Source organism: Phalacrocorax carbo, chromosome 4 (assembly GCF_963921805.1).
Source record: "Phalacrocorax carbo chromosome 4, bPhaCar2.1, whole genome shotgun sequence".
Lineage (NCBI taxonomy): Eukaryota > Metazoa > Chordata > Aves > Suliformes > Phalacrocoracidae > Phalacrocorax > Phalacrocorax carbo.
Genome location: NC_087516.1, coordinates 41,367,333 through 41,388,690, shown reverse-complemented (window position 1 = coordinate 41,388,690; position 21,358 = coordinate 41,367,333). Strand labels below are relative to the sequence as shown.

The following is a 21,358-nucleotide window of genomic DNA, read 5'->3' as shown; positions in this document are numbered from 1 at the left end:
AAGGGAAAGCTGCCTGTCTGGCCATCTGGGAGTGAAGGTAGGATGGTGAGGGGTGTCGCTGAGGAAAACAATTCTGTAACCCTGTTTCAGAGCAGGACCTGGTTAATACTGATATTAAAGCTAGTGGGGATAGAGTGATATTGACCTGAGCCATTTCCAGTTGCAGATAGGAACCACTCCTACTTTTTTTGGTTTTTTTAATGTTACAGTGTCCCATTATCTTCCATGTGATGACTATGAGAGGAATAGAGTCCATGCTCCTGAAATATCAGGACCTTTTGTCTCTGATGGACAAAGTTGAAAAATATTTTTACTTAGGATAAGAACTGAGCTTAACGTAAGAACTTAAAAAGTACATGCAATGTCAGACCAAAGGTCCAGCTAGCACAGTAACCTGTCTCCCTCAGTGGTCGGTAGGATCAACGTGGTCAAGCAGCACAGGGCAGAGTGAAAGGACAGGGCAAGGATACTTGTCTAACACTGTCCCTACTTCTGGCAATACACAATTCAAGCACTTTCTGAGCTAGAGATGGTATTTTCTATTTAGTAGTCCAGAATTTGCCCAACCACTGTCTGAATCTAGGCACATTTCGGTCATCCATCACATCTGATTACGCAAAGTGTTTCAGGGTTTCAGAAGAGGCACACTCGCGCTGCACTTCACTCTGCTGAGACAAATCAGTGCGATATAGGAGAATTATGAAGGCCTGTTAAAAGTCTTATTCCCAAAGGATTTGTTAGTGCTAGGTCAGTGCTGGGTCCAGCCAGCCAGGAGCTGGCTTCAGGGTGGCAGCACTGACAATAATATCATCAAAGCACATTTTTTAAAGGGCCTTTCAGAAGTATGTGGTCTTGTCCACACAAACATCATCCCTTCAGCTCTGTTGGATTTATGGATACAGACTTTGCCAACAGATGTGTGGGCCAGGAACCACTGAGAATAGCCATACAACTTACAGGTAGAGCACTGGATTTGCTGGCTAAAGGTTTTTCTGGCGGTTGACTCTGTATATGGTCCTGGAACATCAAGAGCCTCTCCAACACCGGGGCTAGGGGGAACAGGTGATCTCAGGGTATCAGGGTAGTCAGAGCAATGTACAGATTCGCTCACGAATTGGTTGCAGCCTGTGACAATTACTTAATTGCGCTGATGAAGAGAAATTTGTGTAGGCAATCAACTTTTTTGGCTGAGTAGGTCTGAATCTCGTGCACATCCCGCAGTTAGCAGAGTTATGCGTCCCTCAAGGGCTGCGTGCATTGGAGAATGCAGCAGGAAGCTCGACATCTGGGCTCCGTTACGGGATTCTTGACACTGGATTCAAAAGGAATCATGGAAAAGCAGACGGAGCTGTGAATGCGGCTCGTATGAGAGGCCCAGCAGTTTTGGAAATGCAGGGGTTGCTGGCAAAACACACATATATTTCAAGATGTGGAAAGAAATACAAGCCAAAATGAGAAGACAAACAGAAGAGTAAATATATGCTAAGGATGGTAAGGCAAGTGAAGCAGGATCAGTGACATTCGCCACTGCAGCAAATAATCCGTCACTGAGCAGTAAGTCCTAGATTATGTACCAATGTTATACACAAGATGCCTGCGATAGACAGTTAGGAAAACAGTTCAATAGATCATAGGTAATCAAAGATAACCTAATTTTCTGATTTTCTCTCCTTACCCGTTTGCAATTTCTGTTATTTGAGTTCTAAAGCCTGTATATAGTGCAGTCAGTTCCCAGGTCTGTAGCTGTTCTGATCAAGGTTTTCCTTTTGAAAAGACACCCAAAAAAAAGAAAAAGAAAGAAAAAAAAAACCAAAAAAAAAACCAAAAACAACAACAAAACCAAAAGAGGCGTATATGATTTACAGTTCTTCAGACCATAGGTTTTACTTGGGAAAAATAAGACGAACTTTGTAAATAGGCTTTCTTCTAAGCTGATCTAAGAAAAATGAAACTTTATATTTCTTTAGGAAGATGGTAAGGAAATAGTCAATATTTGTTTTGTTCTCAACTCTTTACCTAATAATGCCTAACATGCTATTTGGTTTCCTAGCAAACATCTATTACATCTTCACAGAATTATCTATTACAGCTCCAGCATCTCCTCCAGACTAACGTAATGTAGTTTATTGTCTGCCCTCATTACCCATGACATAAACGTTAGGCCTGCTTTTTCCCCTTCACACGTGTTGGGGGAGCACACATTAACATTCAATACACTTTGTATTAACGCTGTATTTCACCCGCTGGTTTTATTATCCTGTCACTTCAGGCTGCAGGCTGGCTTTACAGTTCTTCGCTGTTAGCTCTCATCTTTCTTGCAGCACCATTCACCGCTTTTTTTTCCCCAAGTCATTGATGTGTGTATTAAACAGTCTTCACTAGCCATTAGCCCCATCTCCAAAAATAACCTATGGGATTGCATAGATGATTTTTCTCCACCGGTGAAACCGATGACTAATTCCTATTTCGTTCCTGTATTGTTAGCCAGCTATTTATTCATGCAGCGCCTTTTATGAGAAGTAGACCAGACCAAACTCACTTGAGCTTAAGACCAGAACTACCTGATCTCCTTTACCTTCACGTTCAGTGATTTCTCTGAAGAATATTTACAGGTCTGTGGAACAGGATTTCCTCTTGTGAAATCACAAATTCCTGTTTAGCCATTTGTCCAGCAACTCTCGGCAGTATTATGGCTCCTACCAACTTGCCATATGGACATTACTGGTCTGAAGTTCCTTGTATCTCCACAGAATGCTTTCTAAAACTTAGTGTCATATTTGTGACCTTCCATTCCTCTAGCACTAAGGCGGTTTTAAGTGAAAAAATATAAAGTACGGTTCATAGTTCAGCCATTTCATCCTTGAATTTCCTTAGAACTCTTGGATGAATACCATCTGTCCTGTCATTTTGTTTCAAAACCTTTTACACTTGGATTTGAGACAGATGCTCCACCATGCCTCCCCCATTAAAAAGTTCTGTCATTAAAACTTCCTGAAGCTCCACTATGAGGTTAAAAAAAAGTAGGTTTATTTTCTTGACTTCTTCTCTAGGCATTGCTACTGTATCTTGACCATCTATAGTCCCTAGGACTGCTTGGCAGGTCTCCTGGTTCTGATGTGTTGGAAAGCTGTTATTAATTGTGTGTTTTCTCCTGTTGCTGTGATATTTTTCCCTGCCACACATGGCTGCGTCTGGCCTGTCAGGGTGCGGGTTTCTTCTGGTTTACTGGTTTAGAAATAACTTTAACTTTCTAAGTTTGCTTTCCTACATTTGTTATTCTCTCACACCTGCCCTTTATTCACCTCAGTTGTCTTTTTTTGGTTTTTGGTGGTTGTCTTTACTGGGTGGTATGCCTTTTGGCTGGACCTCTAATGCAGCGTAACCAGTCTCCCTGATGCCTGCAACCATTTTGGGCGTCCCTTCTAGTTTTGATTTGAGGCAGACCTCCCATTTTACCTCCAGTGAAAAGTTTCCCGTGAGTAATTTCATAAGATTGTCCATATTGAACACGGATGTGAAAAACTAATTTAGCTTTTCTTCTATGGCTTTATCTTTTCCGAACATTCCCGTTGCACTTTGATCACTTACCAGTCCTTTCCAGTGCTGGCTCTCTCAGTGCTCACAGGTGGGCATTATCTGAACACCCTGACCTGACGTACCATACTTTTTAAAGCTTAATTTGAAAGTAGTAATTTCCACATGCTCTTTTCCATTTGCCTTTAATCCACACGCAACACCTTTCTTACTGAAAGGACAAAATACTGTCTTAAAAATTACTGATTATCTTTAGTCATGACATCGTTCTTAGTTGATAGATCAGCTTGGTGCAGAGCTTTGCTGTGGCTTCCCGCAGCGCATGCTGACACGGTGCGCACACAGAATGATCTGGGTAACGATGTGGGTCAGGCTAGTAGAGCAGCGCAACAGACTGGTTTTGCAATGAAGATCTCCAGCAGTCAGGATATATTTGTAAATGAGATCATAAACAAAAGTAACCCACAGGTGGCTTTTCATAGAGCACCGTTAGGACGTGGGACCACAGAGCAGCAACATCAGGCAGGTCTGCACTGTTTTGTGCAGGCGTTGTGCTGAAGCTAAATTAGCCAATTAATGCTAAACGGAATTGAACCCAAAAGTCATTTTACCTCACTGAGGAAAATATTAGAAGAGCTCCTTTGTGCTGAATTACCTCAAGATGTGCTCTTATTCTGACACAATATTTAAAATTCTGTAACCCATGCAGCCTTCTAGGGCACCTGAAGGGTTATATTTCGTTTCAATTTAAAAGCACTTGAGCAGAAGTAAAAAAAACATTTCAAATAATCAAACTAGTCAATTTACTTTGATGCTACTGCTCCGCTGCAGAAGATTATTTAAATCTAATCAGAAAGACTTCTTGGAGCACCACCATTCCGTTTCAGGGAGGGAGTCTGAGAACTGCGGGGAGGTGACAGTGAGTTTCTACAGGGAAGTCTGAGCAGAATACACTGAAAATGAGAGACCAACACAGTCTCGGCTACACGCCACGACAGGGGGTTGCCTCTAGCTTGAAGGATGTCTGAGTTCAGGATAAAGGTGCTCTAGGATTGCAAACCCCCTACAGGAGAAGATGTTCTTGAGCACTGGATGTACCACACAGAGAACAACTGCCTCTCACTTCCAGTTTACGCCCGTGGCTTCCCAAAATTTGAGCTTGCAAAATGGGGCTATTGATCCCCCCTGTGCTGAGTATCTCTGGCAGGCCCAGCGTGTAAAACAGCAGCTAATCCTTCTGACACTACTTTTAAGTATCTCGGCGGTAGGGTAGGGAGGAAAAAACAAGCCTGGGCTCCTAAAGGCCTTCAAAGGTTAGTACCTACTTCAGCATAAAAATGTTTTAATTGCCTTTAGTTGCCTTATTTCCACACTTACAGGAATACACGGAGTGTTTTTGTCAAAATTCGTTTCAGAAAGCGCTATGTTATCTTTAAGCTACCACAGTGACATTTGCCATGGTAGCGCTGAAATCGTTCTTTCTCTTATACATGTGCAATGGCTGCATGCAAATTGATTTCAGAAGCTGATGAACAACAGGGAGACACTTTAAAAACAAGATAAAAGCTGGAAGGTTGCCCTTTACAGTACTTAGTATTTTAGACATTAAATGCTTTTCAGTGCTGGGCTTTGAAAGGCTAGTAAAAGCTACTGTCTAGTGTTCATCTCAACAAATTAAGCTTAGTTTAGCTGTGGGATCTGTGGTTCCCCGCTTGCAAATATCGCTAGCTAGCGAGATTTAGACTTTTAAGGCTACTGAAGGTTGAGTTAAAAACTGAAAACGAAGCAGTAGTGTAACTGGCAATACCGTTACCACCACAAACAGGAACGTATCAGGAACACGTGTTCTTTACAAACGCAGCCTCTTTCCTGCAGGAATCTGTTGGCATGTGCGGAGATAACATTCCAGCATTTTTCATGCCGTTCTGCAAGCTGTGTATTTTATGAGAAGCCATGACTACTGGGGCCAGGGGGAGAGGGAAGGTGCAGGGAACATCTGGGAAGACATACCTCTAACCACATCTGTCTTGCAGCCAACTTTCCTATCCTGATACGGACAGCAGGAAAGGCCAGTGACCCTGAGCTCTGGCAGAGAAAGTTCCTGAGATTCACTCATTATCAGCCAATATGCCAAGACAAGACTCTAAGAACCTCTGCTCCAGTAGTTCAGTAGTATGCTTGCATAAGAAAAACTTCAGTTACCACTAAGGGTTGTATATGTGGGAGAGAGAATTGTGGCTAAAGAGAAAAAAAGGTTTCAAATCCAGTCTAAACTTCAGGAGGTAACACTTCAAGGCTTGTCAGTTTTGCAGCAACAGCGGCAGCCCAAGCCTGATCCTGCGCAGGGCTTCGGCGTTCTGGGAGCGCCCCCTTCTCAGAAACAGCAAGAATACAACAGCAATCATGTACAACATTTTATTACAAAATTGTTAAAAAAGTAATACAATGCAATATACTACAAAATATAAGATCAGCTATTAAGCTACCTCCTTTGTTTTACTTAGCTATAAAGAAACACCTGGCTATCAGTCACTGAATTTCAACAAAACCATTAAATATGCAGAAACATTCCACAACTTTTTTTTTTAAACCGAACTGTAGCAGCCCTCAGCTACTACTTACATTAAAAATAGAGGTCTCCCTACAAAGAACCACATTACCTATACACAATTCTGTACAGATTTTTATACTGAAGCTAACAATGAGCTGCACTCGAGTTCACATTCTTAGCAAAATATTGGATTTTGAGCATAAATCTTTACAGCAGGACATTCGTTTATTCCTCATCCTCATCTTCCTCCTCCTCCTCCTCTTCCTCCTCCTCCTCCTCCTCCTCCTCTTCTGGTTCTGCCTTCTTCTTAGATCCTGCAGGCCTACCTGGGCCCTTTTTTCCTGCATCACTCTTGCTCTTGGCACGATACGCTGCAATATCCTGCAAGAAAAATGCTGTTTAGTTGCTGGCAACACCACTCTGAAGACAAATTTGTACTGCTTCAATAACTTAATACTGTATTGTGCAGATCAAATGCAGTACGTGCTGAAAAGCGGGGTTTCAACCTCGGGACTTCCGTGCTTGCACCTTTTGGCAAGAGAACGCATGGTCCAGTTTTAAGAATTTTATGACCACCGTGCTCTGGAGGCTGACTCTGTATTTTTCCAGGCAGGTGACCTGCTTTCTGGAAGTCAGGCATCTTATTGGTAAAACCTCTAGATGCGTAAAAACCACATCCAGGTTCGCCGTAAGGGTTCCACATATTGCCCACACCACGCCTTTCTATGCATTCTGAAGCCTGACATAAATATTTAGAATTATGGTTTAGGTGCAAAACAGAAGTCACACATTTACTGTGGCCTCAACAGCTTTAACTGTTACTTTATCGCTTTCACTCTACCTTTTCGTATTTCTCCTTTAGTTTCGCAGCCTTCTGTTCATATGGCTGTTTATCTTTGGCTGACTGTTCAGACCACATTTCTCCTAATTTCTTTGCTGTATCTCCAATAGACAAGCCAGGATGGTCGTTTTTTATTTTTGGACGGTGTTCAGAACAGAAAAGGAAGAACGCAGATCTAAAATGAGAGACAGTGATTAAAATTAAGTGTCAGACTATTAGAATGAATGGGGGGGGGGGGGCGGGTTTCCCAGTCACAGGAACACTCACGGTGGTCTTTTAGGAGCGTTGGGGTCCTTTTTCTTTCCCTTCTTCTCTCCTTTGGGAGGGACATAGTTTTTCATCTCCCTGTCATAACGAGCTTTGTCTCCTTTAGCCATTTCTTCAAACTTCCCTTTTTCCTTGCTAGACATTGTCTGTGGACAGAGGGAGGGGAAAGGAGAGCCCAGGTCAGGCGAAGCGCCTGGTGACCAGCTAAGGTCTAAGCAGCTGCTGCCGGCAGGGAGCTTTCCCCAGCAGCCTGCCGCAGGGGCGGGGGCCGGCCCGGCTGGGCTGGGCCGAGGCTGGGCCGGGCCCGGCCCCGCTCACCTTCCACCGCTCGGAGCACTTCCGCGAGAACTCGGCGAAGTTGACGGACGAGTCCGGGTGCTTCTTCTTGTGCTCCTCGCGGCAGGTCTGCACGAAGTAGGCGTACGAGGACATCTTGCCCCGCGGCTTGTTGGGGTCGCCTTTGCCCATGGCGAGGCGGTCGGCGGCGGGTCCCTGCGGGGGGGAGGGGGGGGAGGGGCGGCGTGAGGGCGGGGCTGGGAGGGGCCGCGCCTCCGGCCGCTCCCGCCCGCCGGCGCCTTCCCGCCCGAACACGCCCCTGGCGGCGCCGGCCCCTCCCCCGCCGCGGCCCCTCTCCCGCCCGCTCCGCAGCACCTCCCGCTGCCGCCGCCAGGCGCCTCCACCCGCCCCCGGCCCCCCGCCCCGCACGCCGCCGCCGCCCGCGCCCCGGCCCTCCCCGGCGGGGCCGCCCGACGCCCTCCCCGCCCCACCCCACCCCGCCCGGCCCGAGTTCCGTTTCCCCCCCCCCCCCGCCCCGGGCGCGCCGCCCGCCCGCCCCGGCAGCCCTGCGCTCCCTCCGCGCCCGGCAGCGCCGGCGGCGACCCCGCGCTCCCCCGCCGCCCTCCCGTAGCCCTGCGGCCCCCGCCGGCGGGGCTGCGCGGGGCCTTGCCTGGCTGGGCGGAGCGGGCGGCGGCGGCGCGGGGCTCGGCTCCCTCCGCGGCTGCTGCTGCTGCTGAATGGTTTCCCGCGGCGCACTTACAGCCTCTTGTTTTCCACAGCCCTACCCGCCACAGCAACTTGACCCGCGGAGCCCGGGGACCCGCCCCCCGCCACAGCGGATTGGCTGCCGCCGCGGTTCAAACTGCCTACGGCCCCGCCCTCCGGGGCCAGGGCCGCCGGGGATTCGCCGGCTGCGTTCTCACGTCAGCGGCCGAGCAGCTCCTCGGCTAGGTCGAGCGCGAGGGGGTCGTCAGAGCTCATACTCGCTGGAACCGGTTGAGGTTAGGATAGTGGAGGGGGCGGGGCTAAAACCACTGGGCGGTGATTGGGTGAGAGGGACGGTTTAAAAAACCGCGGGGACCCTCACCATTGGCCGCTGGGGACTGTGCGTGTTTTGATTGGGCGGAGCGGGATGCTGTAGCGTGGTTTAAAAATACAAAGGGAGCGAAGAGGATGGCGGGGCGGGCAGAATAAGGGGAGTTGCTGGAGGGACTGGGCTCGTCGGGGTTTCAGGCCCACCTCGGCGGCCTTGCTGCAGCTGGAGCAGTCCCGGTTGTGGCTTGTCCGGCGGAGGGTGTGGAGCCTCCTCGGCGCTGTCATCCTCCCGCCCGGGGGGAGCGGGGGCGGGCTGCGGCGGTGAGCCCCGGCCGTCCCTCCTGGGGTGGGGGCGGCGGCGGGCGCGCGGCGGCGCAAGCCCGGCCCGTAAAGCCGGGCTTTAACTGTCGTTGTGCCGCCCCGAGCGAGGCCCGCTGCGGGGGGCCGGTGAAGGGCCCGGCCCTGCCCTCGCCCTGACCCGCCGCCGGGTAACGGCCGGGGCGACGCCCGCCCCCCGCGGGGCCTGGGCCGTGCCGCGCCAGCGATGGCCGCGGGAGGAGGGCCCGCGGTGCTGCCGGGGCGCTGAGCCCGGCTAGCGGCAGCCCTCGGGCGGAGGGGCGGGGGTTGGAAGGGGAGCCCCGCGGCCGGGTGCGGGGGGTGGGTGTTCCCTCACGCCGGACCAAAAGCGCCGAGGCCGGGGAGGGAAAGTGTCGCCGCTCTTCGTGTTTTGTTCCGCCGGTGGAGGGGAAGCGGCAGCAGCGGAAAGCCTGGAAGCAGAGCTCGGTCGAAGGTGTCACGCCTCTGGTTTGCAGTTAACGCTTTCAAGGGAACCGCCGGTGGTGAATCTGGCCCTTTCGGTTTGGGGGTAAAACCGAAGTTTCCGTATAGTACTACAGTCTGTTCTATTGTGATTTGGCCCTAGTGAACACGATGTGGGTTTTGCTGGTGTTGGTTTTCTCTCTGGTTATTTTCAACCAATTCTCTAGTTAACATCAGTTTAGGCAAGTATTCTTGCTAATCTAAGGCGTTTCTAATACTCTTGCTTTTTAAGATCTGGTTATAGCAGTGCTGAAAAGCCAGTCTCCCAACTTTGCCTACTGGAGATACCTTCTGTAGGGTTTTAATCATGTTAACCTAGCTCAACGTTTAAAAAAAAAGAAAAAAAACCCACCTTTAAAAAAGATGGCAGCAAGAAGCCCTAAGCTCTCTGGGGGACTAGTTGCAGGTGTGAGATTGGTCAATGCCTTGATCTCCAGAGTTTTCCCTCATTCCAGATCTGCTCAGTGTAAGGAGTGTTGAATAAGAAGCAGTTATCATGTTCCTTCAAGCTCTTTCTTGGATGTGTTCATGCAGAACAGTTCACTAATACAGTGGTAAATGCCTCCTCTTTCATCCCTATTTCATTTTAAGCTTTATGTGTTTGCTCAAACTGCAGCCCTAAAAGGCATAATGGAAATTGGGAAAAGTTAGTCTAAATCTTTGAAGGGAAGGTAATTGGGAGGTAAATTGACAGAGCAATGCGGTGATAGGCATTCCCTTTGCCGATGTTAAAGCCTGTCGGAAGCCAGTTATCTGAATTCTTCTATCAGCTTACTTCTATGGCTATACTTTTTGATAGCGTTTATCCTCCAAACAAAGCTTACGCTTACCTTCTAAAATAAACATTTTCACAGGGGATATTCTGTGTTCCGGTATTTATTACTTTAAACCATTCTGCTGCTGCTTGGTAGCAAAGTCATGTTCTCAGCTCTGTGGTACTGAATTGTGTGAAGGGCTAGCCACTTTGCAAGGAGTTGTTTTAAATGGGCTTTAAAAATGCCTTTACTTCATACATTAGTTGGAAAGCACTATTTTGTTTGGTGAATTAAGCTGCCAGATGGGTGGGTTACTCACTTTGTGGTAAACCACCTGTATATGAGTGTTTCTTGCAGAGTGTGTTCTTGTTAATAAAGCAATTTTGTAACAGATGGTAGAATCTTATGAGTGTGTATGGAGTGAATCGTAGTACAGTGATTAGTATATCTGGCGTAAAACCATTCTTTGTCCACCAGACGTACCTAGAACTGTCCATATCGCACCATTTGAACACGAACAAATTCATAGGTACGTTCTGCGTTGCTCACACCTACATTTTTACGTGGCTTAACTCCATCAAAATCAGTTTTACTTCTGAATTCTCGCTGATGCAGTTGAAAGAACAACGAAGTGGTCCGCTAGTCTTCAGGAAGCAGTTTTCTTGATGTCAGTGCTTCTAAAATAGCAAGTCATGACCTCTGGGAGTTTGTCACTGAAAAGTTATCAGGATGGCTACAGGCACCAGAAATGATTTTTAACAGTAGAAAGGAGAGGAAGAATTATTCTCATTTTACCTTTCCAAATCCATTCTCTGTCAGTTCTTGAACAAAAAAGAAAATTTTTTTGTAAGTTTATTATTAACGTATTCTTACTCTTCCTTTTAACATTAATACAGCAAGTTCATGGGAAAAAATACTTTGGAACAGTCTTTGGAAATTATGGGGATATAATTACAGTGAGGCTTCCTCTGTTGCATCTGTTTTCATATCTGCTCTAAGAATATGAAGAAAACTATTGTGGAAAAGCAGGTAGGGCAAGAAAGTGTAATTACTGCTATGGGAAAAAAATGAGACCTGCCTTTCAAATGATTTAATCAAATGTTTTAAGAAAGAAATAGATCCTTTGTTCTTTTAAAGACATTCTTTTTTCTAGATTCTCTTATCTGAAAAAGGCGGCTTTTTTACAATTAAAATATATGCATAGAGGGTTATGTCACGCAACGCCATGCAACACAGGGCAGCATAAGAAACCAAACAGTTGTACTCTAACATCTGTCTGTCCTCCAACAAGGAAGGCAGTATTGAAAATTTTCCACGCTTGAACATGATACTGGAAGCTTTCCACAGCAGCGCTGACGCTGAAAGCTCTGCGCAAGAATGCCGATGTTAGAAACTTGTCAGTCCCAAAGCTGTGGCTTTGCCCAGCAGCCTTGCGCCTGGAAAAGCGCTTCTCTCTGCGCCTGGTTCCACAATAAGCTGTCACTGTTTTTTCATTACACCACACTGTTCCTTTTCAGACAAAACCACAAATTCTGTCTCAAGAGATTCAGTCGCTGTTACTCTTCTAAAGCAGTGATCTATGCGGTACTGACTTTGGTCGGTCTGCGTGGTTAATTTATTAGCCACGTGTGGATGACAGTTGTGGGGAAGAAGCACAAGCTCCAGGACTTGAAGCTTACTTCTGTTTGAATAATTCAGCTCATGAAATGACTGTTAAGTTTTATAGCTCCCTGGCTTTGAGCCCCTTCGAGTTTCTAATCTGCTCCACAACTACAATTTTGGGTGCTGTTGTTTACTTCACTTAATATTTAGTAAACTGTGTGTGAGGAGAAATAAGCAATGTAGTGTCTAGAAACACCGGAGAGAGGGGAGAGAAAAGACTGGGCAGATGAAATGAGGTTACAGAGCTGAGAAATGGAATTGAAGAAAAGTGTGTCACAGACAACAAAAATGTGTGATGGGAGTGATAATACTTTACATCATACTGTATCTCTTGGCTTCCATGGGCAGCTTCTGCAGCTCTTCTGGGTGCTGGTGTCAGCATGGACAAAGCAAGGGAAGAAAGTAACAAAGGTTTTTTTATTTGAATTAACGTTTCCATCAACGGATCCATTGCAACAGATACCATTCAGCTGAGGAAATTGCAAGCTACAGTTGCATGACCTTAACTCTGACCAAACTTTCATTCTGGTGTAAGCGTATTATACGGTGACACTGTCAGTTTTAATTCAGTCAGTGGGATGAAGAAGCTCTACTGTCTCTCCCCAGCGACTCTGCTATTACCCAAACTCCTGTATGGAATATGCCTCAATGTAGCCTTAATGGCAATAAAATTCTGTTTTGGACAATGATTGTTCTTGATTGATTACTGCTGAAAGGTGTCTCTTATGGACCTGAGAAGTCAGCGTTTACCGGATGAATAATGAAAGCAAGTTACAGCTGCTCTCGATTTTAATGTCACCGAACTTCACTAATAGTAATGCAAGATGTTGAAAGAAAAAGCAAATTTAGCTTTAATCAGCCATTTTTTGTTATAGAAAGAGATTAAAATCCAACACACCAAAAGCACTTAAATAGGTCACTGCTTTAAAAACTCGTCTTTAATGTGAGTTATGAAGAATACAGACAGCAACTATGTTTTTTGGCCTCTTTCATGTGAACGTCACATACGAGATATGTGGTAGGAGCTTTAGGGGGAAAAGCAAAAATCAGAACTACCTAGGCTACCTAAATTCAGCACAAAACTTATTTTACGGTAGTGTTCCGATTATAAGCGGTTACTTTCTTTGTACTTTGATAAAACCGTATATAATTGCAGCTGCCCAAAAGTTTGCAAAACTGATTTCTGTCACTATCTTAAATAATTGCATTTAAGTTAATATTAGAACTTCCCCTTTTTTCTGTTGTATATCATGCAAATAACATGTATTTTTTTAAAAATGAAATATATTTAAACATTACTGTTTTATTATATGTGCTATTGTGAAGCCTGCATAACCAGTTAAGCAGCTCATAGGCAAACAGCAGCCGTGTTACACTGGGCTGGTTTAGTCTGAAAGCTCAGGAACTTGTTTTGACTTTGTGCTGCGTACCAAATACTGAAAACAAAGGCAGCCCACATTAGACACTACCAGGGACAGCTGCGGAGCAGAGACTGAAGTGCAGCAGTCATATGATAAGAAATAAATACAACAAATCTCTCGTGATACTCATGCAGATAATATTAGGAACACCAGCTGTTCTTGGTAACAATAATTTTTAACGGAACTTTTTCAGTCTTAATTTGACAAGAATTTTTTTCCACTTGCATTGGGTTTACAAGGGGGTTTTTTAACTTTTCTATTCCGAGAGCTCACTTCCATTTACTTTCTTATTTACATTCAAAGCAATACTCAAGTAACGCTTTCCCCCAGAGATCTTAATAGCCCTCTCTTTTATATTTTGCTGTATTGTTAATTCCTTTTTACAGGTATGAAAAGAAAGCAATAATTTGCCTTTGTTCATCTATTAGTTTCACAGGCAGTTAAGAGGGGCTCTGAAATGTGTGTAGCTGTAACTTGCTCTACTCAATCAATTTCATTTGGTTAAAGTTTCTTTCCTTCTGCCTCGATCCCCCAAACTCTTCCAGCCTTGGTAAACATCGGTACTTTACCTGAAATGTATGCGCAACTTACTCTTAAGAAATAAAATGTCATTGCTAATACATATGTTTTACTGTTTGGGAATTGGAGAACATAGTTGCAGGATATTCTTTCTCCCCTTCTAAACAGTAAGACAAAGGGTGGGACATTGTCCAGGCCACACCTGGAGGTGTGACATCCAGCAAGCAGATCCAAAGAGGCCATAATCACTGTCCATCTCCCGAGTAGTCCAGGCACCCATGTAAGGCTATCTGCTGCCGCTCGCTGCTGCCAAAATGAAGTATGTGTCAACCTGTGGTGACCTACAAATGTTGAAACTTCTACAGGACAAACCAGAATGTTTTGCTTGTACCTTGTCTGTTCCGAGGGACTGTTTTCTTCTGCAGCCGTGAGGGCTAGAAACTTAAAAGCTAGCTGAACCTGGCAGTAGAAGCTGTTTCCTATGCAACTGCAGCTCTAAAATCTTTTAGGAAAGAGAAGGAATGGGGTGAGTTGAAAAGGATGTGTGCCATGGGCCACGAGAGGAAGGAGGGACCGTACCCTCTTGCTTCCCACAGCCAGAAGAGAGCAGCAGGTTTGGCTGGTAACAGTCTGGTTCCTTGTAGGCACTGTGATACTCGTCAACACATTGGCCTTGCATCCAGGCAGTGGAAAAACTTAAATTTAAATGGGTCTCAAGTTTTGGTCATGTGGAGTACATCTTGTGCTGTTGATAATGAAGACATTGTCTTGGTAGAATAATATATTCTGTTATTTCTGGGATATAGTCCTGTCGTGTATCATCGAAACAATCATAGGATACACAGGTAATCTGCTGAGACTAGAAGGAAAATACATGGGAAATTTTGAAATTGTGCATTCAGTCTGTCTCATTTTTAGTCATCCTGTGTGATTTTTCCAGCAACTGATGATCAAAAATTATAGTTTCTCTAGAAGATCCCATTGTATACCCTACACTAAACCATTATTTTAAGGGTTTATCAGTAACAAAAGGGTGTTTCAGAGATCTTACACTACTTGAAAATGTGTCTGTCTCTAATACTGGTCAAAAGCTAAAGCTGCTACTCCACAGCCCCAACTCTTGTGGAAAAAAAAATCTTACGGAAGTTCGATAATAAACCCTTGGTTCTGTGATTAATCCTCATCATTTAGTGTGACCATGTGTGAAGTTAAGCAGAAGCTCTCCCTAAGCACCGGCAGGGATAAAAGCCTCCTACAAATGAAAAAGAAATAGGGAGCGGCACAGTTGTGCATTTGAAGAAATAAACAAGGAAATCTCAAGCGAAGTTGTTCCATGTCAAAGAAAGGCCAGCTTATTCAAAGCTACTGAGAAACAAAATTGCAGTCTAAATCATGTCTTTTCCAGTTTTTAAAAGTTGAAAAAAAACTAAAATCCTTAAAACCTGTAAGCTCTCAACTTCAACATAAACCTTTAAAGAGAGAAATTATCTTGAACACTCCAGTTCATAGGCTTGATCGTATTGTGCAGTTGTTATGTGACTACATTTGATACTAATAATCAGCATTAATATGTTGTTAAATTATTGTAGTACGTACAAATATTATAAGCATAACACCCCCATTCTCATTTTCCCGTAGTAGTTAAAAATTTGCTTTGTAAAGATATAATTAATTTTGGAACAGACTTTCATGACATAACGAGAAACATATAAGACAATCACAGAACAAAGAAGTTAAAGTGGTTTAAGAGGTAAAAGATCTGTATTATTATTTTCCGAATTCTGACATAATTTACAAGATCACATAAAATCCTGCGCCAGTAGTTGATTCTGGAGAGAGGTAAGGATCTTAGTGTCTGTGGATAGCTGTAATAGCAGAATCAGGTCTGTGGTGTTTATAATGTTAGTAAATATTAACAACCAAACACTTGGATTAAAAAAAAAAACCTCTAAAACCGTATCTGTTGAGAAACCATAATGTTGAAACCGAAGGGTGGGGTCTTTTTTTGTGTTCTATGCTTTAGGATATGTCCTTGACTGGATATACCTTACCTTTGCGACTGTAAAGGCTAGGAGGAGCTTTCTCAGTATGAAAGCTGAGCCTCTAACCTTATCTTTCAAGGAAGGGAGTTGAGGTTTGAGGGCATTAAAGATGAATGGCATTACCTAATGAAGAAGCAATGCTCTTGGTCAGCTGCCATATATTGAATGAATGATAGCAGTAGGTACTATCCAAATATAGGGAAACCTGGTACAATCTGCCTAGTGGCCATTTTTTGTGAAAAAATTTGTAAAACATTTTATCCGATCCTTTTCCTGTAATATTTTGCAGTTAAGGGTTTATGGTGAAGTAACATCAGCAAAAACCAACTGCAGTTCAAAACTGTCATTATACTTGAGTTTGTTGGAGTATAAGCCTATATCTTTTACCCAGAATGAGCTCCGCAGGAAGTCAGGAAAACATTTAAACCCCAAACCCACTTGTAATTTTACTAATTTTATTTTTAGAAAAAAATCTGTATTAGTATCAGACTCTATTTTGTTTTTACTGACAGAATCCAAATACCTTCTAAAGACAGACCTTCTAAACATTTTGTTCTGGACTTGGGTAGAGGAAGTGTTCACCTGCTCCCAAGGGGCACTTAAAACCTGCAGTTAACTTCAGGCGAGAGCTAAGTCAGACCTAGAGATGCTTATAACTGAACTGCAAAAACACGGGCACTGGAAGAGGCTTCAGGGCTACAGAAGTTTCCCGTTTTCCTTTCTGAAAAATAAACCCCTATCAGGAGAGGACGTGATGGTGTAAAGGAGCACTGTAGTTTCTAGGATCCTCTGACAAAACTGCAAAGACGGTGTATGTGTTATTCAAAGCAAAAAGCAAGTGATTAAACACAGAGTCAAACCTGAATTGCTATAAGCAGGCAGAGAACAGCGGTTCACAAAATGTAAGACTGTAGCAAAGAGTATACAGTGCTTTGCGCGGTATCAAGAGCGCATTTGAGACCAGCAAAATTTGCTGAAAAGGTATGACAGTGTTTCTCTTACTAACAAAAAACCAGCTGAGCAAGCCTTTTATTTATTTTCAAGGGATTAAAAAGTAACTCTTAAGGAATACACTACAACTATCGGCCTGTTACTCATAGCTAAATTTGTACTGCATTACTAAAGAAAACCTCTGGGGGTGATACTTTTTCACTGTATGTTTCAGATAGTTGCATTCCCTTTCAGCAAAGCACTAATGATGATTTTGTTGGGTCTCTTTCTGACTGGGATCTCATACAATATGACAAAAAATATTAATCCGAGCAACCTGGATGGACAAGTGGCCAGTGAAACGGTGACTCTGAGGCGAGCAGATGGATGTGCACTTTTAACTTGGCTGAATGGGGGCTTGTGAGGAGGAGGAGTGTTGAAACCTAGTGGGTTCCTCAGTGCAAAGCTGAAGGGTGGCTCCTCTGCTTCTGTGCAGAAATCGTTTTTGAAGTATCTCCCTTATGCTGTGTATTGGGTTTGTATGGCAAGATTTGGGTAACAAGCGGGCTGCTCGAAGCTTCCCCTATGGCAGACTGAGCCAATGCCAGCCAGCTGCAAGGTGGACCTGCCACTGGCCAAGGCCGAGACCATCAGCAATGGTGGTAGTGCCTCTGGGATAATATATTTAAGAACAGGGGGAAAAAAAAAAAAAAAAAAAAAAAAACCAAACACAAAACCTGCACAACTGCAGTCAGAAGAAAGGAGTGAGAATATGTGAGAGAAACAACCTGCAGACATCAAGGTTAGTGAAGAAGGAGGGGGAGGAAGTGCTCCAGGCACTGGAGCAGAGATTCCCCTGCAGCCCCTGGAGAAGACCCTGGTGAGGCAGGCTGTCCCCCTGCAGCCCAGGGAGGCTAACAGTGCAGCAGGTATCCATCCACCTGCAGCCCATGGAGGACCCCGCACTGGAGAAGGTGGATGACCAAAGGGGGCTGTGACCCCATGGGAAGCCCGCACTGGAGCAGGCTCCTGGCAGGACCTGTGGACCTGTGGACGCGTGGAGAGGAGCCCACGCTGGAGCAGGTTTGCTGGCAGCACTTGTGACCCCATGGGGGAGCCACGCTGGAGCAGTCTGTTCCTGAAGGACTGCACCCCGCGGAAGGGACCCACGCTGGAGCAGTTTGTGAAGAACTGCAGCCTGTGGGAAGGACCCACGTTGGAGAAGTTCATAGAGGACTGTCTCCTACAGGAGGGACCCCTCGCTGGAGCAGGGGAAGAGTGCGGGGAGTCCTTCCCCTGAGGGGGAAGGAGCAGCAGAGACAATGTGCGATGAACTGACCACAACCCCCATTCCCCATCCACCTGCGCCACTCAGGGGGAGGAGGTAGAGAAAATCGGGAGTGAAGTTGAGCCTGGGAAGACAGGAGGGGTGGGGGAAGGTGCTTATGGGATTTGTTTTTATTTGTCATTATCCTACTCTGATTTAATTGGTAATAAATTAAGCTAATTTCCCCAAGTCGAGTCTGTTTTGCCCATGACAGTAATTGGTGAATGATCTCTCACCATCCTTATCTTCACCCACGAATCTTTCATTAAATCTTCTCTCCCGTCCGGCTGAGGACAGGGGTGATAGAGCGGCTTTGGCAGGCATCTGGCATCCAGCCAGGGTCAACCCACCACATGCTGCATTTACTGTTGCAAAAGTAGGTGTCATACTTCATTGTTCAAGTCAATTTGTCACGTACATTCAACAAAGAACATCTAAAGTTTCTGTACCAACGTTTCTGTATTTTTGCACGTAAGAACAAAGCCTTCTAACAGAAGGTCCTTTGATGCCTCCTGTAACTAATGGCTTATTGCGAAAGTGAGTTGGCACAAACCATTAAGGGGCATGTATTACAAATCTTTAAAGCTTTTACAGTACACAGGCTTATCAGTTTTAATCCTGTAACACCTAGATTACTCTTAAAATACAATGTTTATTTTTGGACCCTGTTTACTGCTCTAAATCTTTTAATAAAAGCCTGTGTTACATAAACTCTTTCATATACCTTCAGTTTCCATTGTACAAGGCAGAATGCTTAAAAAAACAATATTGGCTTCAGCTGGATTACTCAAAGACCTGGAAATACCACTTTTGCACCAATATCACTATTTTGGTGAAAGGTATGATTTTTTCTTTTCTCTTACTGTATTACTTGAATCATATACAATAAGCTCTACGTATGTTAATATAGATTGTTTTGTCAATTAACTATCTGAAGTTACATTTTAACTATCCTAGAATAAAACGTATAAAGAAGTAAATAAAAATACAGTTTGTAGGTAAGTGCCAGTATTCCTGTGCGTTGGGCTCTATGCTTGAACACATTTAGACAATAAATTGGAGGCAGAGCCATAGGCAGTAGCACGGTTGGTTGGTGCTGGAGTGGGAAGGGAAAATCTGAGATTCAAAAATCAGAGAAAGAAGAGTGCAATAAAAAGAATGGGACTTGTTTCTGATAAGGAAGGAGGGATTTGGTCACTGCTCTTTTTCACAGCCAGTTGCTCTTTTATCAAAAACACCAGGGTGTGCAGTGGAATTTGTGGAATTTTTAGAGTGTTTTAAAGGAATCTGTTTTTCATTGAAATAGTTACAATCCAAAACAAAATGTATATGTCCTGTGAAAAATGTATACCAGTAGTTTTCCTTATTATTCCATTTGCTAACAGGATTGTTTCGGGTGCTGCACACAAGTGCACTAATGTACATGTAAGACTTCAGAAGAATGGTACCTGTTAGGGAAGGGAATAGTCATCCCCAGTTGAACCTTATCATGGGAAGGTGTAGACAGAGTTACAAGCCACATTTCCTTTCCAAGAATAATTACTAATAATACATTTGCAGTGTGCTTGCAATATACCCAAGGTGATGCATCCGATTATCATTCTCTCTCAAATTACCAAACACATCAGTCAAAAGCTAACAGGAGCTGGGACATATGGTGTCTCAGAGAGGCACAAGCTGCTCTGCTCCCACCTGCGCCTGGCCCACCTCAGTGCCAGGAGGGGCCACCAAGTCCTGCTGACTTCGGAGCCTGGGAGCTGTGAATTCAGGCACACGTGTCAAGATATTGTAGAGCTCCTGCGCCTTCTGCACGCCACTTACGAGTCACCCGTGCTGTGTTTTTGGCACCCATAAGGGATGTAGATTACTGCTGCCTTCCGTACAATTCAGCTCTGCTTGTGTGTGTGGCCCGTGAGAGCCAGTGATGTCTCATGTATGGAGTTGCTGGTTTGGAGCTGCCATTTCCTGTGAGCTGATTTAATTCTTCAAGTTTAATCAGTACACTGTTGTGATACTGCACGTTTTTATGTTTAATTTAAAATATCTCCCTATATGTGCTTTAGTTAATCTGAATATTTCCACTAACCACTACTAGAGCTTATGTTATAATAGCATAATTTTAGGTGACATACTCTATTATGAGTGATTTTTTTTTCCCCCCACAGGGCCCAAGCTTTGTGGAAGTTTGCAGCTCCATCCTGTAGTAAGCTTCATACTGACTGATAAGCCCATCTAGCTGCAGCTCTTTGTATTTTTTGATCCCACATGTGACGCAAAATTAAAAGTGACATGATTTTTTTGTTACTGGAAGCAGGCATTCATACCAAACGAGGTGGTCATCCCCCTGCACCAGTCACACGGTCCTGCCCTTCCACTGGGCCTTCCCGGGTGCCGGGACATCACACAATGGAGCAGTAAAGCAGATCAGGGTTAAACTTAACTTATTTTCTTGTCGCCGGTCTAGCTGTAACCCAATCCAGTTTACCACGCAGCCACAGAAGTGCTTGTACAGGCACAAAGAAGGACAGGGCACAGGTGTGAAAACAAGCATCTTACAGCAGAAGCAGAACCATCTTTCTCAGCCCCACTACTGTCTTATCATGATCTAACCATGAAACTATGATAATACTCTACTTGAAATTCCGCTTATAAATTAACATATTGGCAAGCACGGCTGGGTAACATAATCAGGCTTTTAACTGCTCACAAACTGTACAAAGAGGATCAGAAACATTTAAAGTGTACAAGTGCTCTTCCGTCATACCAAATCTCAGCAGCCAGACCCAGATTGATGTATTTTATGCTTACAGTAAGGTCAAATCCATCTAAAGCAATAAACGGGACCTCAAAAGACATAGCCTAAGAGTCCAGAAATTGCTATTCATGACCCAGATTTCCACTGAAGAATTCCTGGAACTCACCCTTGTCCCACTTTTCCCAGCTTGTGCTTCCTGTGTTCTTCTTTAAGACCTGCTATCATTGTTATTGAGGCTTTTTTTTTTTTATTTTAACATTATTACATTTTTTGAAAGTGTGAAATCACAAGAAACTCAAAAAGTGAGTTAAACGTCCATTGCCTGAGATTATACAGCAGCAGAGTGTGGAATTAAAGCCAGGCACTCCACGTTAGTCTTCAGCTCAGCTGATAACAAAATGGGGTTCGGTATTGCTTCCAACTCTCATTCCCCTCTCTAACCACTGAAACGTGCCCTCTAGGCAACTGCTGTCTGTGACTTCATGCTCAGCTCCGCTTCTGTTACTGTATCCTTCATCAGGTTGCGACTGTGGGGGAGCGTGAAGTAGGACCTACCCTTAGCCTCTAATGCCAGGTTACGCAATCAGATTAAGGAGCCATCTGCAACGCAAACTGAAACTGTGC

At 44.6% G+C, this 21,358-nt stretch overlaps 1 protein-coding gene across 1 annotated transcript; it reads right to left on the bottom strand.

Annotated features, from left to right (window-relative positions):
- Nucleotides 1-5,935: 5,935 nt before the first annotated feature.
- On the bottom strand, nt 5,936-8,286 carry HMGB2 (high mobility group box 2). The gene is made up of 5 exons (XM_064449713.1): nt 8,140-8,286; nt 7,512-7,685; nt 7,194-7,339; nt 6,927-7,101; nt 5,936-6,466 (listed from the first exon to the last, which is right to left on the bottom strand). The coding sequence occupies exons 2-5, from the start codon at nt 7,659-7,661 to the stop codon at nt 6,311-6,313; spliced, it is 627 nt and encodes a 208-aa protein (XP_064305783.1). The 5' UTR covers nt 7,662-7,685; nt 8,140-8,286; the 3' UTR covers nt 5,936-6,310.
- Nucleotides 8,287-21,358: the final 13,072 nt, after the last annotated feature.

Coding starts and splice junctions, on each gene's coding strand:
- HMGB2 (XM_064449713.1), bottom strand. CDS start 7,661: ATGGGCAAAGGCGACCCCAACAAGCCGCGGGGCAAGATGTCCTCGTAC. Junction 7,102..7,193: donor AACGCTCCTAAAAGACCACC/GTGAGTGTTCCT, acceptor CTCTCATTTTAG/ATCTGCGTTCTTCCTTTTCT. Junction 6,467..6,926: donor TAAAGGAGAAATACGAAAAG/GTAGAGTGAAAG, acceptor TTTTTCTTGCAG/GATATTGCAGCGTATCGTGC.